Here is a 17,624-nt window from a genome sequence, read left to right as displayed (position 1 = left end):
AGTATAACTTATAGATGTCTCTAATAAAAAGGTGTCTCCTTCAACCCTAGTCTACTCCCTAAAGTAAAGTATAACTTATAGATGTCTCTAATAACGAGGTGTCTCCTTTAACCCAGGTCTACTTCCTAAAGTAAAGTGTAACTTATAGATGTCTCTAATAAAGAGGTGTCTCCTTTAACCATGGTCTACTCCCTAAAGTAAAGTATAACTTATAGATGTCTCTAATAAAGAGGTGTCTCCTTTAACCCTGGTCTACTCCCTAAAGTAAAGTATAACTTATAGATGTCTCTAATAAAGAGGTGTCTCCTTTAACCCAGGTCTACTCCCTAAAGTAAAGTGTAACTTATAGATTTCTCTAATAAAGAGGTGTCTCCTTTAACCCAGGTCTACTTCCTAAAGTAAAGTGTAACTTATAGATGTCTCTAATAAAGAGGTGTCTCCTTTAACCCTTGTCTACTTCCTAAAGTAAAGTATAACTTATAGATGTCTCTAATAACGAGGTGTCTCCTTTAACCCTGGTCTACTCCCTAAAGTAAAGTATAACTTATAGATGTCTGTAATAAAGAGATGTCTCCTTTAACCCTAGTCTACTTCCTAAAGTAAAGTATAACTTATAGATTTCTCTAATAAAGAGGTGTCTCCTTTAACCCTGGTCTACTCCCTAAAGTAAAGTATAACTTATAAATGTCTCTAATAACGAGGTGTCTCCTTTAACCATGGTCTAATCCCTTAAGTAAAGTATAACTTATAGATGTCTCCAATAAAGAGGTGTCTCTTTTAACCCTTGTCTACTCCATAAAGTAATGTATAACTTATAGATTTCTCTAATAACGAGGTGTCTCCTTTAACCCTTGTCTACTTCCTAAAGTAAAGTATAACTTATAGATGTCTCTAATAAAGAGGTGTCTCCTTTAACCCAGGTCTACTCCCTAAAGTAAAGTATAACTTATAGATGTCTCTAATAAAGAGGTGTCTCCTTTAACCCTTGTCTACTTCCTAAAGTAAAGTATAACTTATAGATTTCTCTAATAAAGAGGTGTCTCTTTTAACCCTTGTCTACTCCATAAAGTAATGTATAACTTATAGATTTCTCTAATAACGAGGTGTCTCCTTTAACCCTTGTCTACTTCCTAAAGTAAAGTATAACTTATAGATGTCTCTAATAAAGAGGTGTCTCCTTTAACCCTGGTCTACTCCCTAAAGTAAAGTATAACTTATAGATGTCTCTAATAAAGAGGTGTCTCCTTTAACCCAGGTCTACTCCCTAAAGTAAAGTGTAACTTATAGATGTCTCTAATAAAGAGGTGTCTCCTTTAACCCAGGTCTACTCCCTAAAGTAAAGTATAACTTATAGATGTCTCTAATAAAGAGGTGTCTCCTTTAACCCAGGTCTACTCCCTAAAGTAAAGTATAACTTATAGATGTCTCTAATAAAGAGGTGTCTCCTTTAACCCAGGTCTACTCCCTAAAGTAAAGTATAACTTATAGATGTCTCTAATAAAGAGGTGTCTCCTTTAACCCTGGTCTACTCCCTAAAGTAAAGTATAACTTATAGATTTCTCTAATAAAGAGGTGTCTCCTTTAACCATGGTCTACTCCCTAAAGTAAAGTATAACTTATAGATGTCTCTAATAAAGAGGTGTCTATTCTAACCCTGATCTACTCCCTAAAGTAAAGTATAACTTATAGATGTCTCTAATAAAGAGGTGTCTATTCTAACCCTGATCTACTCCCTAAAGTAAAGTATAACTTATAGATGTCTCTAATAAAGAGGTGTCTCCTTTAACCCTCGTCTACTTCCTAAAGTAAAGTGTAACTTATAGATGTCTCTAATAAAGAGGTGTCTCCTTTAACCATGGTCTACTCCCTAAAGTAAAGTATAACTTATAGATGTCTCTAATAAAAAGGTGTCTCCTTCAACCCTAGTCTACTCCCTAAAGTAAAGTATAACTTATAGATGTCTCTAATAACGAGGTGTCTCCTTTAACCCAGGTCTACTTCCTAAAGTAAAGTGTAACTTATAGATGTCTCTAATAAAGAGGTGTCTCCTTTAACCATGGTCTACTCCCTAAAGTAAAGTATAACTTATAGATGTCTCTAATAAAGAGGTGTCTCCTTTAACCATGGTCTACTCCCTAAAGTAAAGTATAACTTATAGATGTCTCTAATAAAGAGGTGTCTCATTTAACCCTGGTCTACTCCCTAAAGTAATGTATAACTTATAGATTTCTCTAATAACGAGGTGTCTCCTTTAACCATGGTCTAATCCCTTAAGTAAAGTATAACTTATAGATGTCTCTAATAAAGAGGTGTCTCTTTTAACCCTGGTCTACTCCCTAAAGTAAAGTATAACTTATAGATGTCTCTAATAAAGAGGTGTCTCATTTAACCCTGGTATAATCCCTTAAGTAAAGTAAAATTTATAGATGTCTCTAATAAAGAGGTGTCTCCTTTAACCCTGGTTTACTCCCTAAAGTAAAGTATAACTTATAGATGTCTCTAATAAAGAGGTGTCTCCTTTAACCATGGTCTACTCCCTAAAGTAAAGTATAACTTATAGATGTCTCTAATAAAGAGGTGTCTCATTTAACCCTGGTCTACTCCCTAAAAAAATGTATAACTTATAGATTTCTCTAATAACGAGGTGTCTCCTTTGACCCTAGTCTACTGCCTAAAGTAAAGTATAACATATAGATGTCTCTAATAAAGAGGTGTCTCCTTTGAACCTGGTCTACTCCCTAAAGTAAAGTATAACTTATAGATGTCTCTAATAAAGAGGTGTCTCCTTTGGCCCTGGTCTACTCCCTAAAGTAAAGTATAACTTATAGATTTCTCTAATAACGAGGTGTCTCCTTTGACCCTGGTCTACTCCCTAAAGTAAAGTATAACTTATAGATTTCTCTAATAACGAGGTGTCTCCTTTAACCCTAGTCTACTCCCTAAAGTAAAGTATAACTTATAGATTTCTCTAATAACGAGGTGTCTCCTTTGACCCTGGTCTACTTCCTAAAGTAAAGTATAACTTATAGATGTCTCTAATAAAGAGGTGTCTCCTTTAACCCTGATCTACTCCCTAAAGTAAAGTATAACTTATAGATGTCTCTAATAAAGAGATGTCTCCTTTAACCCTAGTCTACTCCCTAAAGTAAAGTATAACTTATAGATTTCTCTAATAAAGAGGTGTCTCCTTTAACCCAGGTCTACTTCCTAAAGTAAAGTGTAACTTATAGATTTCTCTAATAACGAGGTGTCTCCTTTAACCCTAGTCTACTTCCTAAAGTAAAGTGTAACTTATAGATTTCTCTAATAAAGAGGTGTCTCCTTTAACCCAGGTCTACTTCCTAAAGTAAAGTGTAACTTATAGATGTCTCTAATAAAGAGGTGTCTCCTTTAACCCTTGTCTACTTCCTAAAGTAAAGTATTACTTATAGATGTCTCTAATAAAGAGATGTCTCCGTTAACCCTAGTCTATTCCCTAAAGTAAAGTATAACTTATAGATTTCTCTAATAAAGAGGTGTCTCCTTTAACCCTTGTCTACTTCCTAAAGTAAAGTATTACTTATAGATGTCTCTGATAAAGAGGTGTCTTCTCTAACCCTGATCTACTCCCTAAAGTAAAGTATAACTTATAGATTTCTCTAATAAAGAGGTGTCTCCTTTAACCCTTGTCTACTTCCTAAAGTAAAGTATTTCTTATAGATGTCTCTAATAAAGAGGTGTCTCCGTTAACCCTGGTCTACTCCCGTAAATAAGCAATAAATTATAGGTGTATCTAATACAGAAGTGTCTCATCTTACCCTGGTCTACTCCCGTAAATAAACTATTAATTACAAATGTCTCTAATAAAGAGATGTCTCCTTTAACCCTAGTCTACTCCCTAAAGTAAAGCATAACTTATAGATTTCTCTAATAAAGAGGTGTCTCCTTTAACCCAGGTCTACTTCCTAAAGTAAAGTGTAACTTATAGATGTCTCTAATAAAGAGGTGTCTCCTTTAACCCTGATCTACTCCCTAAAGTAAAGTATAACTTATAGATTTCTCTAATAAAGAGGTGTCTCCTTTAACCCTAGTCTACTCCCTAAAGTAAAGTATAACTTATAGATTTCTCTAATAACGAGGTGTCTCCTTTAACCCTGATCTACTCCCGAAAGTAAAGCATAACTTATAGATTTCTCTAATAAAGAGGTGTCTCCTTTAACCCAGGTCTACTTCCTAAAGTAAAGTGTAACTTATAGATGTCTCTAATAAAGAGGTGTCTCCTTTAACCCTGATCTACTCCCTAAAGTAAAGTATAACGTATAGATGTCTGTAATAAAGAGGTGTCTCCTTTAACCCTAGTCTACTTCCTAAAGTAAAGTATAACTTATAGATGTCTCTAATAAAGAGGTGTCTCCTTTAACCCTAGTCTACTCCCTAAAGTAAAGTATAACTTATAGATTTCTCTAATAAAGAGGTGTCTCATTTAACCCAGGTCTACTTCCTAAAGTAAAGTATAACTTATAGATGTCTCTAATAAAGAGGTGTCTCCTTTAACCCTAGTCTACTCCCTAAAGTAAAGTATAACTTATAGATTTCTCTAATAAAGAGGTGTATCCTTTAACCCTTGTCTACTTCCTAAAGTAAAGTATTACGTATAGATGTCTCTAATAAAGAGGTGTCTTCTCTAACCCTGATCTACTCCCTAAAGTAAAGTATAACTTATAGATGTCTCTAATAAATAGGTGTCTCTTTTAACCCTTGTCTACTCCATAAAGTAAAGTATAACTTATAGATGTCTCTAATAAAGAGGTGTCTCCTTTAACCCTAGTCTACTCCCTAAAGTAAAGTATAACTTATAGAATTCTCTAATAAAGAGGTGTCTCCTTTAACCCTGATCAACTTCCTAAAGTAAAGTATAACTTATAGATTTCTCTAATAAAGAGGTGTCTCCTTTAACCCAGGTCTACTTCCTAAAGTAAAGTGTAACTTATACATGTCTCTAATAAAGAGGTGTCTCCTTTAACCCTGATCTACTCCCTAAAGTAAAGTATAACTTATAGATTTCTCTAATAAAGAGGTGTCTCCTTTAACCCTAGTCTACTCCCTAAAGTAAAGCATAACTTATAGATTTCTCTAATAAAGAGGTGTCTCCTTTAACCCAGGTCTACTCCCTAAAGTAAAGTATAACTTATAGATTTCTCTAATAAAGAGGTGTCTCCTTTAACCCTAGTCTACTCCCTAAAGTAAAGTATAACTTATAGATTTCTCTAATAAAGAGGTGTCTCCTTTAACCCTAGTCTACTCCCTAAAGTAAAGTATAACTTATAGATTTCTCTAATAAAGAGGTGTCTCCTTTAATTCTTGTCTACTCCATAAAGTAAAGTATAACTTATAGATTTCTCTAATAAAGAGATGTCTCCTTTAACCCTAGTCTACTCCCTAAAGTAAAGTGTAACTTATAGATGTCTCTAATAAAGAGGTGTCTCCTTTAACCCTGGTCTAATCCCTTAAGTAAAGTATAACTTATAGATTTCTCTAATAAAGAGGTGTCTCCTTTAACCCTAGTCTACTCCCTAAAGTAAAGTATAACTTATAGATGTCTCTAATAAAGAGGTGTCTCCTTTAACCCTAGTCTACTCCCTAAAGTAATGTATAACTTATAGATGTCTCTAATAAAGAGGTGTCTCATTTAACCCTGGTCTACTTCCTAAAGTAAAGTATAACTTATAGATGTCTCTAATAAAGAGGTGTCTCATTTAACCCTGGTCTACTCCCTAAAGTAAAGTATAACTTATAGATGTCTCTAATAAAGAGGTGTCTCCTTTAACCATGGTCTACTCCCTAAAGTAAAGTATAACTTATAGATGTCTCTAATAAAGAGGTGTCTCCTTTAACCATGGTCTACTCCCTAAAGTAAAGTATAACTTATAGATGTCTCTAATAAAGAGGTGTCTCATTTAACCCTGGTCTACTCCCTAAAGTAAAGTATAACTTATAGATGTCTCTAATAAAGAGGTGTCTCATTTAACCCTGGTCTACTTCCTAAAGTAAAGTATAACTTATAGATGTCTCTAATAAAGAGGTGTCTCCTTTAACCCAGGTCTACTTCCTAAAGTAAAGTATAACTTATAGATGTCTCTAATAAAGAGGTGTCTCATTTAACCCTGGTCTACTCCCTAAAGTAAAGTATAACTTATAGATGTCTCTAATAAAGAGGTGTCTCCTTTAACCATGGTCTACTCCCTAAAGTAAAGTATAACTTATAGATGTCTCTAATAAAGAGGTGTCTCCTTTAACCATGGTCTACTCCCTAAAGTAAAGTATAACTTATAGATGTCTCTAATAAAGAGGTGTCTCATTTAACCCTGGTCTACTCCCTAAAGTAATGTATAACTTATAGATTTCTCTAATAACGAGGTGTCTCCTTTAACCATGGTCTTATCCCTTAAGTAAAATATAACTTATAGATGTCTCTAATAAAGAGGTGTCTCCTTTAACCCTGGTCTACTTCCTAAAGTAAATTATAACTTATAGATGTCTCTAATAAAGAGGTGTCTCATTTAACCCTGGTCTACTCCCTAAAGTAAAGTATAACTTATAGATTTCTCTAATAACGAGGTGTCTCCTTTAACCCTGGTCTACTTCCTAAAGTAAAGTATAACTTATAGATGTCTCTAATAAAGAGGTGTCTCCTTTAACCCTGGTCTACTCCCTAAAGTAAAGTATAACTTATAGATTTCTCTAATAAAGAGGTGTCTCCTTTAACCCTGGTCTACTTCCTAAAGTAAATTATAACTTATAGATGTCTCTAATAAAGAGGTGTCTCCTTTAACCCTGGTCTGCTCCCTAAAGTAATGTATAACTTATAGATTTCTCTAATAAAGAGGTGTCTCCTTTAACCCTGGTCTACTTCCTAAAGTAAATTATAACTTATAGATGTCTCTAATAAAGAGGTGTCTCCTTTAACCCTGGTCTACTCCCTAAAGTAATGTATAACTTATAGATTTCTCTAATAAAGAGGTGTCTCCTTTAACCCAGGTCTACTTCCTAAAGTAAAGTATAACTTATAGATGTCTCTAATAAAGAGGTGTCTCCTTTAACCCTGGTCTACTCCCTAAAGTAAAGTATAACTTATAGATTTCTCTAATAAAGAGGTGTCTCCTTTAACCCTGGTCTACTTCCTAAAGTAAATTATAACTTATAGATGTCTCTAATAAAGAGGTGTCTCCTTTAACCCTGGTCTACTCCCTAAAGTAATGTATAACTTATAGATTTCTCTAATAAAGAGGTGTCTCCTTTAACCCTGGTCTACTCCCTGAAGTAAAGTATAACTTACAGATGTCTCTTATAAAGAGGTGTCTCCTTTAACCCTGGTCTACTCCCTAAAGTAAAGTATAACTTATAGATTTCTCTAATAAAGAGGTTTCTCCTTTAACCCTGGTCTACTCCCTTAAGTAAAATATAACTTATAGATGTCTCTAATAAAGAGGTGTCTCCTTTAACCCTAGTCTACTCCCTAAAGTAAAGTATAACTTATAGATTTCTCTAATAAAGAGGTGTCTCCTTTAACCCAGGTCTACTCCCTAAAGTAAAGTGTAACTTATAGATTTCTCTAATAACGAGGTGTCTCCTTTAACCCTAGTCTACTTCCTAAAGTAAAGTGTAACTTATAGATTTCTCTAATAAAGAGGTGTCTCCTTTAACCCAGGTCTACTTCCTAAAGTAAAGTGTAACTTATAGATGTCTCTAATAAAGAGGTGTCTCCTTTAACCCTTGTCTACTTCCTAAAGTAAAGTATTACTTATAGATGTCTCTGATAAAGAGGTGTCTTCTCTAACCCTGATCTACTCCCTAAAGTAAAGTATAACTTATAGATTTCTCTAATAAAGAGGTGTCTCCTTTAACCCTTGTCTACTTCCTAAAGTAAAGTATTTCTTATAGATGTCTCTAATAAAGAGGTGTCTCCGTTAACCCTGGTCTATTCCCGTAAATAAGCAATAAATTATAGGTGTATCTAATACAGAAGTGTCTCATCTTACCCTGGTCTACTCCCGTAAATAAACTATTAATTACAAATGTCTCTAATAAAGAGATGTCTCCTTTAACCCTAGTCTACTCCCTAAAGTAAAGCATAACTTATAGATTTCTCTAATAAAGAGGTGTCTCCTTTAACCCAGGTCTACTTCCTAAAGTAAAGTATAACTTATAGATTTCTCTAATAACGAGGTGTCTCCTTTGACCCTGGTCTACTTCCTAAAGTAAAGTATAACTTATAGATGTCTCTAATAAAGAGGTGTCTCCTTTAACCCTAGTCTACTCCATAAAGTAAAGTATAACTTATAGATTTCTCTAATAAAGAGGTGTCTCCTTTAACCATGATCTACTCCCTAAAGTAAAGTATAACTTATAGATGTCTCTAATAAAGAGGTGTCTCCTTTAACCCTTGTCTACTTCCTAAAGTAAAGTATAACTTATAGATGTCTCTAATAAAGAGATGTCTCCTTTAACCCTAGTCTACTCCCTAAAGTAAAGTATAACTTATAGATTTCTCTAATAAAGAGGTGTCTCCTTTAACCCAGGTCTACTTCCTAAAGTAAAGTGTAACTTATAGATTTCTCTAATAACGATGTGTCTCCTTTAACCCTAGTCTACTTCCTAAAGTAAAGTGTAACTTATAGATTTCTCTAATAAAGAGGTGTCTCCTTTAACCCAGGTCTACTTCCTAAAGTAAAGTGTAACTTATAGATGTCTCTAATAAAGAGGTGTCTCCTTTAACCCTGGTTTACTCCCTAAAGTAAAGTATAACTTATAGATGTCTCTAATAAAGAGGTGTCTCCGTTAACCCTAGTCTATTCCCTAAAGTAAAGTATAACTTATAGATTTCTCTAATAAAGAGGTGTCTCCTTTAACCCTTGTCTACTTCCTAAAGTAAAGTATTACTTATAGATGTCTCTGATAAAGAGGTGTCTTCTCTAACCCTGATCTACTCCCTAAAGTAAAGTATAACTTATAGATTTCTCTAATAAAGAGGTGTCTCCTTTAACCCTTGTCTACTTCCTAAAGTAAAGTATTTCTTATAGATGTCTCTAATAAAGAGGTGTCTCCGTTAACCCTGGTCTACTCCCGTAAATAAGCAATAAATTATAGGTGTATCTAATACAGAAGTGTCTCATCTTACCCTGGTCTACTCCCGTAAATAAACTATTAATTACAAATGTCTCTAATAAAGAGATGTCTCCTTTAACCCTAGTCTACTCCCTAAAGTAAAGCATAACTTATAGATTTCTCTAATAAAGAGGTGTCTCCTTTAACCCTAGTCTACTCCCTAAAGTAAAGTATAACTTATAGATTTCTCTAATAAAGAGGTGTCTCCTTTAACCCTAGTCTACTCCCTAAAGTAAAGTATAACTTATAGATGTCTCTAATAACGAGGTGTCTCCTTTAACCCTAGTCTACTCCCTAAAGTAAAGTATAACTTATAGATGTCTCTAATAAAGAGGTGTCTCCTTTAACCCTGATCTACTCCCTGAAGTAAAGTATAACTTATAGATGTCTCTAATAAAGAGGTGTCTTCTTTAACCCTGGTCTACTCCCGTAAATAAGCAATAAATTATAGGTGTATCTAATACAGAAGTGTCTCATCTTACCATGGTCTACTCCCGTAAATAAACTATTAATTACAAATGTCTCTAATAAAGAGGTGTCTACTTTTAACCCGTTTTTAAAAACGTTCACAGACCCAGGTCTACTCCTTTAAATACGTTCACAGAACTAGGTCTACTCCTTTAAATACGTTCACAGACCCAGGTCTACTCCTTAAAATACGTTCACAGACCCTGGTCTACACCTTTAAATACGTTCACAGACCAAGGTCTACTTCTTTAAATATGTTCACAGACCCAAGTCTACTCCTTTAAATACGTTCACAGAACCAGGTCTACTCCTTTAAATAACGTATAACGTATGAAAGTGGTAGCACCTTTGCATCCCATTTGTAAAGTTTAACTTATAGATGTCTCTAATAAAGTAAATACATATGCTATACTTACCTAGATAGTTACTATAAATGATTACCCGATGAATCTCGTAATAGGCTAGTAGATTCACCTTCCACCAACTAGGAACAACATCTATATGTGGGAATGCACATTGACCAACACCTGCCCCATAATTCCCATCATTAGCTCTCCAAGAATGCGCATGCTCGACATATTCTGCAGCAGACATTGAGGTGGGCTTTCCTTTTGCGATGTTAACAAAATCTGAAATTAAACATTACTTAACTTATTGAAAAGCCCTTAATGTCAGTATGGGATAATGGTCAACAAAACCAACAATGAAAAAACACTACTTTAGCTATAGGTTGGGATATGATAGTGGTTTTTTTTCATCATATAGTTCAAATTCAAGAGATGTAGCAGTTATGTTTAATAATCATTTTGAGTTTAAGGTCCTAAAAAGAAATGTTGGTGGCAAATATTTAGTATTAGACTTACTTGTTGATACATTACATTTTACACTTGTAACTATGTATAGACCAAATATAGATGATCCAATTGCGTTTCTTCTCCAAAAAACTCATCAGTGACGCTCGAATTTAAAATAGCCAAAAAGGCCAAATATGCTGAATACTGGGCTATCAAATTATGTCAATTATAGATGATTTTTGGTAATGATAGCTATATGATATGTAGGGTTTTATTTTGTTCTCAATCCAGATAGACTATTTTAACTATATGTTAATAACACAAATGCTCGGGGGAAAATTTTATATATCATTGGGGAAAGGTTATCTCGTTGACCATTTTCGAGAAATTTACCCAGACTTGAAACATTTCACATGGAGAAAAGGAACCCCTTCTAAACAAGCACAGTTGTTTATTTTTTTTTGTCTGTAAATTTATTATACTGTTTGAATAATTGTAATATTTGGCCTAGCTATCGCTCTGTTCATTCTATGGTTACAATAATTCTAGAGTTTAGTCCATTTGATCAATGTAGAGGATTGTGGAAATTAAATAACTCATCATTGTGTTATAGGAGGATCGAGTGTCTATGCGTTACCGTTCCAAATCAGGTACCGTATATTGCCGACAAAATAAAAAAACCAACAGACCTTGACCTGAACCAGTGTCGGTGCAATTATTTTAATAGTTTAACCTAAATGCGATAAGCGATGGATGTCTTTACTGAATTTCAATAACAAGTATCAAGTATACCACTATGACAATGTTTTGTTCTAGCAATTATAACCGCAGAAGTGCTGACGACTGGGCTGGTGATACCCTTGGGGAAATAAATCTCCACTACCAGTGGCATCGACCTAGTGGTTGCAAAAAAACTCATCATAGATATCAGGATTAAAATTTTATATTTACGCCAGACGCGAGTTTCGTGTACCAAAGACTCATCAGTGACGCTCGAATGAAAAAAATGTTAGATTAAAAGGCCAAATAGAGTACGAAGTTGAAGAGCATTGGGGACTAATAATTCCTAAACGTTTTGCCAAATACAGCTAAGATAATCTATTCCTGATGTAGCAAAGCCATGGGGCTTTTTTTCATAAAAAATCAAAGTGTTGTTTACAGTTAACAGACCGTCAGACTGCTCCACTGGTGATACCCTCGGAGAAATAAATCTCCACCAGCAGAGTCGTCGACCCAGTCGTTACAAATAAACTCATCATAGATACCAGGATTAAAATTTTGTATTTACGCCAGACGCGAGTTTCGTGTGCCAAAGATTCATCAGTGACGCTCGAATAAAAAATAGATAAAAGGCCAATAGTGTACGAAGTTGAAGAGCAATGAGGACCGAAAATTCCTTAAAGTTTTGACAAATTTCACTTCAAATCAGCCGCTTTTATACCACCGTTGACCAATGAAATTAATTAGTCAAATTGTATTTCTTTAACCCGAAAGTAACCAATCAAAAATCGCGGTTTCAGATATGTGTCAATATGGATGACATAAAAATATTTTAGAACTTTAAAGTGAAAAATCGGAACTATCAACTTAATAATTCAATACGCATCCAAAAACATATAAGACAAAGTTAAATTAAATGGTAAGTGAAAAGCGTTTATAATCCTAACGTGACCACGGTCGATAAAAATGAAGTTATTTATAAAAAAAAATGGCCATACTTTATCAAAACAAAAGATTCCGCTATAATTGTATGATTCAGGATAGATAAGGATTGTTAAAGAAAAAATAGTAGAAATTAAAGTGTCGCTCACCTTGGTATATGTGAATTAAACAAAGGAAGCAGACACTTCATGATTGTGATGTATTTGTACATCTTACTTTACTGAACATACTTGCTGCTTACAATTATCTTTATCTATAATGAACTTGTCCGTGTAGTTGCGGTGGAATATGATTTACAAATTTTATGAAAATTGTTAACCAGATGCTCCGCAGGGCGTAGCTTTATACGACCGCAGAGGTTGAACCCTGAACGGTTGGGGCAAGTATGGACACAACATTCAAGCTGGATTCCGCTCTAAATTTGGATTGTGATTAAATAGTTGACACAGCATAGGTTTCTGACACAGAATGAATGTATTCAAATGAACTTAAAATTTGTTTGTGTTTTCTCTTAGAGCAATTCACTATGCTGTTGAATATTAATCCTCTCAAAAAAATGTTTGAAGAAATTTTCTTTTTATTTATGAAATTTCAAATGACAAAAATTGAACCCAATTTTTTAATCAAATCCCCCTTTCCCTTATTCCAAAACTAATTTCAATTAAAATATTCTAATGGAGTTTGCAACAATTACTACTCATTTAAATACATCATAAAATATTAAGATGTAAAAAAACTGCTTGTTATCACTGAATGGTAAAGATTATTTAAATTTATCAGTTGGTAGTAAAAAGTGAATATACATTGTATATTGTATATAACAAAGATTTAAGTTGATTCTGGACAAAGAAAGATAACTCCAATTAAAAAAAATTCTTGCAGATATTTCTTGCTTACTATACTGGACAAAGAAAGATAACTCTTAATTAAAAAAAATTTGCTATTTCACAATATTGTGAAATTAGATATTTCTTGCCATTGCACAATACTGTGCAATTGAAAAGACTTGCTATTGCACAATACTTAATATAATAATTTTAGATCCTGATTTGGACCAACTTGAAAACTGGGCCCATAATCAAAAATCTAAGTACATGTTTAGATTCAGCATATCAAAGAGGCCCAAGAATTTAATTTTTGTTAAAATCAAACTTAGTTTAATTTTGGACCCTTTGCACTTTAATTTAGACCAATTTCAAAACTGGACCAAAAATTAAGAATCTACATTCACAGTTAGATTTGGCATATCAAAGAACCCCAATTATTCAATTTTTGATGAAATCAAACAATGTTTAATTTTGGACCTCGATTTGGGCCAACTTGAAAACTGGGCCAAAAATCAAAAATCTAAGTACATTTTTAGATTCAGCATATCAAAGAACCCCAAGGTTTCAATTTTTGTTAAAATCAAACTAAGTTTAATTTTGGACCCTTTGGACCTTAATGTAGACCAATTTGAAAACGGGACCAAAAATTAAGAATCTACTTACACAGTTAGATTCGGCATATTAACCACCCCAATTATTCAATTTTGATGAAATCAAACAAAGTTTAATTTTGGACCCTTTGGGCCCCTTTTTCCTTAACTGTTGGGACCAAAACTCCCAAAATCAATACCAACCTTCCTTTCATAGTCATAAACCTTGTGTTTAAATTTCATAGATTTCTATTTACTTGTACTAACGCTATGGTGCGAAAACCAAGAAAAATGCTTATTTGGGTCCCTTTTTGGCCCCTAATTCCTAAACTGTTGGGACCGAAACTCCCAAAATCAATACCAACCTTCCTTTTGTTGTCATAAACATTGTGTTCAAATTTCATTGATTTCTATTTACTTTAACTAAAGTTATTGTGCGAAAACCAAGAATAATGCTTATTTGGGCCCTTTTTTGGCCCCTAATTCCTAAACTGTTGAAACCAAACTCCCAAAATCAATCCCAACCTTTCTTCTGTGGTCATAAACTTTGTGTCAAAATTTCATAGATTTCTATTAACTTAAACTAAAGTTATAGTGCGAAAACCAAGAAAATGCTTATTTGGGCCCTTTTTGGCCCCTAATTCCTAAAATGTTGGGACCAAAACTCCCAAAATCAATACCAGCCTTCCTTTTATGGTCATAAACCTTGTCTTAAAATTTCATAGATTTCTATTCACTTTTACTAAAGTTAGAGTGCGAAAACTAAAAGTATTCGGACGACGACGACGACGACGACGACGACGACGACGACAACGACGACGACGACGACGACGACGACGCCAACGTGATAGCAATATACGACGAAAATTTTTTCAAAATTTGCGGTCGTATAAAAATTGATTATAAAGGACAATAACTTCTAGGGGGTCAATTGACCATTTTGGTCATTTTGACTTATTTTTGAGTCTTAAATTGCTGTACATTAGTGCTGTTTACAGTTTATCTCTATCTATAATAATATTCAAGATAATAACCCAACACAGCAAAATTTCCTTAAAATTACCAATTTAGGGGCAGCAACCTAACAACGAGTTGTCAGATTCATCTAAACATTTCAGAGCAGATAGATCTTGACCAGATAACAATTTTCCCCCTGGTCAGATTTTTAAATAGATAGCATAATAATGATTCTGGCTATGTTTGGTAAAATTTGGCCCAGTAGTTTCAGAGGAGAAGATTTTTGTAACAGTTAACTAAGATTTACGAGAAAAAATGGTTAAAATTGACTATAAAGGGCAATAACTCCTAAAGGGGTCAACTGACCATTTTGGTCATGTTGACTTATTTGTAAATCTTACTTTGCTGAACATTATTGCTGTTTACAGTTTATCTCCATCTATAATAATATTCAAGATAATAACCAAAAACAGTAAAATTTCCTTAAAATTACCAATTTAGGGGCAGCAACCCAACAATGGGTTGTCTGATTCATCTGAAAATTTCAAGGCAGATAGATCTTGACCTGATAAAAAATGTTACCCCTTGTCAGATTTGCTCTAAATGCTTTGGTTTTTGAGTTATAAGCCAAAAACTGCATTTTACTCCTATGTTCTATTTTTAGCCATGGCGGCCATCTTGGTTGGTTTGCCCGGTCACAAAACATAAATTTTAAACAAGGTAACCTTATAATGATTCTGGCTATGTTTTGTAAAATTTGGCCCAGTAGTTTCAGAGGAGAAGATTTTTGTAAAAGTTAACTAAGATTTATGAAAAATGGTTAAAATTGACTATAAAGGGCAATAACTCCTAAAGGAGTCAACTGACCATTTTGGTCATGTTGACTTATTTGTAAATCTTACTTTGCTGAACATTATTGCTGTTACAGTTTATCTCCATCTATAATAATATTCAAGATGATAACCAAAAACAGTAAAATTTCCTTATAATTACCAATTTAGGGGCAGCAACCCAACAACGGGTTGTATGATTCATCTGAAAATTTCAGGGCAGATAGATCTTGACCTAATAAACAATTTACTCTATGTCAGATTTGCTCTAAATGCTTTGGTTTTGAGTTATAAGCCAAAAATTGCATTTTACCCCTATGTTCTATTTTTAGCCATGGCGGCCATGTTTTTTTATTAAATGGGAATTAAAACACAAACTTTATTCTAGATACCCTAGGAATCAATCAGATGAAGGTTTGAATTGGTTCAGTAGTTTCAGAGGAGAAGATTTTTGTAAAAGTTAACTAAAAGAGGGACGAAAGATACCAAAGGGACAGTCAAACTCGTAAATCTAAAACAAACTGACAACGACATGGCTAAAAATGAAAAAGACAAACAGAAAAACAATAGTACACATGCCACAACATAGAAAACTAAAGAATAAACAACACGAACCCCACCAAAAACTAGGGGTGCTCTCAGGTGCTCCGGAAGGGTAAGCAGATCCTGCTCCACATGCGGCACCCGTCGTGTTGCTTATGTGATTACAAATCCGGTAAATACATGTAGTCTAATTCGGTAGGTCAAATTCATGAAAGGGAAGGGGATTGTAGTTACGACGTAAGGAACATGTCCGATATCATTTGTGAAACGGTTATTCCATAACGGTCAACCAACTCGTGATGATTTACGAAAAATGGTTAAAATTGACTATAAAGGACAATAACTCCTAAAGGAGTCAACTTGACCATTTGGGTCATGTTGACTTATTTGTATATCTTACTTTGCTGAACATTATTGCTGTTTACAGTTTCTCTCCATCTATAATAATATTCAAGATAATAACCAAAAACAGTAAAATTTCCATATAATTACCAATTTAGGGGCAGCAACCCAACAATGGGTTGTCTGATTCATCTGAAAATTTCAGGGCAGATAGATCTTGACCTGATAAACAATTTTACCGCTGTCAGATTTGCTCTAAATGCTTTGGTTTTTGAGTTATAAGCCAAAAACTGCATTTTACCCCTATGTTCTATTTTTAGCCATGGCGGCCATGTTTTTTGATGAAATAGGAATTAAAACACAAAATTTATTCTAGATACCCTAAGAATCAATCAGATGAAGTTTGGTTCGAATTGGTTCAGTAGTTTCAGAGGAGGAGATTTTTGTAAAAGTTAACGACGACGGACGACGGACGCCAAGTGATGGGAAAAGCTCACTTGGCCCTTCGGGCCCGGTGAGCTAAAACGAATATGTAACACTTGTTTATGATCTAGATAAAATTGAAGACAAAAATAATGGAGATCTCCATTTTAATATTAACAATCACTTATTTCTTCAGACAGTGTTGATGAAAATTAGAGACAAAACTATTTCTTATTCAAGTTATATAAAAAAACGAAAAAACAAGAGAAAGTTCTTAGAAATGAAATCTAGCTTTGGAAGAAAGAGTAGATGAAGGTTCAATACAAATTTTGGAAAATAATACAATTGAATTAGAAAATATAAGAAAAGAAAAAATCAAAGGGGAAAAAATCGACCGAGAAAACAATAGGTACAAGAGGGGAAAACCTAATAGCTATTTTTGTGGGCTAGAATATAAAAAAATATAAATTAGATATAACCAAAGGTAGAACATGGAGATTAAAAATAATAAAAAAAATTTAAAAAAAATGCCAGGTTTCTCCAGTTTTAAAAGAAAATTAAAAAAATAATTTTGGTTAAGTAGACTCCTTGAAATACAGTACTGAAAGTGGTAAATTATCTGTTACGCAACAAGGAATCATTGCATGCCTGTCGAAAGGAAAAAAACCTAGACATTTCTTATAAAAATTGGCGACCTATATCATTATAAGGTAGCACAATACAAAGATTTTATAACTCCAACTCTCAATTTTAAAAATGCTGTAACTTTCTTAATAATGCTAGGAAATTTATAAAATTTGGTAGTTGTGGATAGAAAACATATTACTCTTTCAAATTAATGAAATGTTAGTATGATGCAACAATTATGTAACCAATTATAATATAAACTGTGTCTAAAATATTTTTCCTCAAATTTCCACTCATAGGTATTAGTTTAAACAATATTTATTCAGATAAATTCATCATGATACGATATTATACAAATATATTCAGGATACTGAAACAAGCAATTTGCTTTTACAAATCTATTTAAGACAATCTTTT

At 33.6% G+C, this 17,624-nt stretch overlaps 1 protein-coding gene across 1 annotated transcript in view; it reads right to left on the bottom strand.

Moving 5' to 3' along the window:
• The window catches only part of LOC134699519 (uncharacterized), a 132,324-nt gene that overhangs the window by 90,215 nt on the left and 24,485 nt on the right, over positions 1-17,624 (bottom strand). The window contains exon 4 of the mRNA XM_063561117.1: positions 10,029-10,241. Coding sequence (XP_063417187.1) covers positions 10,029-10,241 — 213 coding nt within the window. The remainder of the gene's footprint in view (positions 1-10,028; positions 10,242-17,624) is intronic.

This window comes from Mytilus trossulus, unplaced genomic scaffold, assembly GCF_036588685.1.
Source record: "Mytilus trossulus isolate FHL-02 unplaced genomic scaffold, PNRI_Mtr1.1.1.hap1 h1tg000070l__unscaffolded, whole genome shotgun sequence".
NCBI classification, from domain to species: domain Eukaryota; kingdom Metazoa; phylum Mollusca; class Bivalvia; order Mytilida; family Mytilidae; genus Mytilus; species Mytilus trossulus.
Note: the sequence above shows the minus strand (reverse complement) of the source record. Positions and strands in the feature narration are given on the sequence as shown.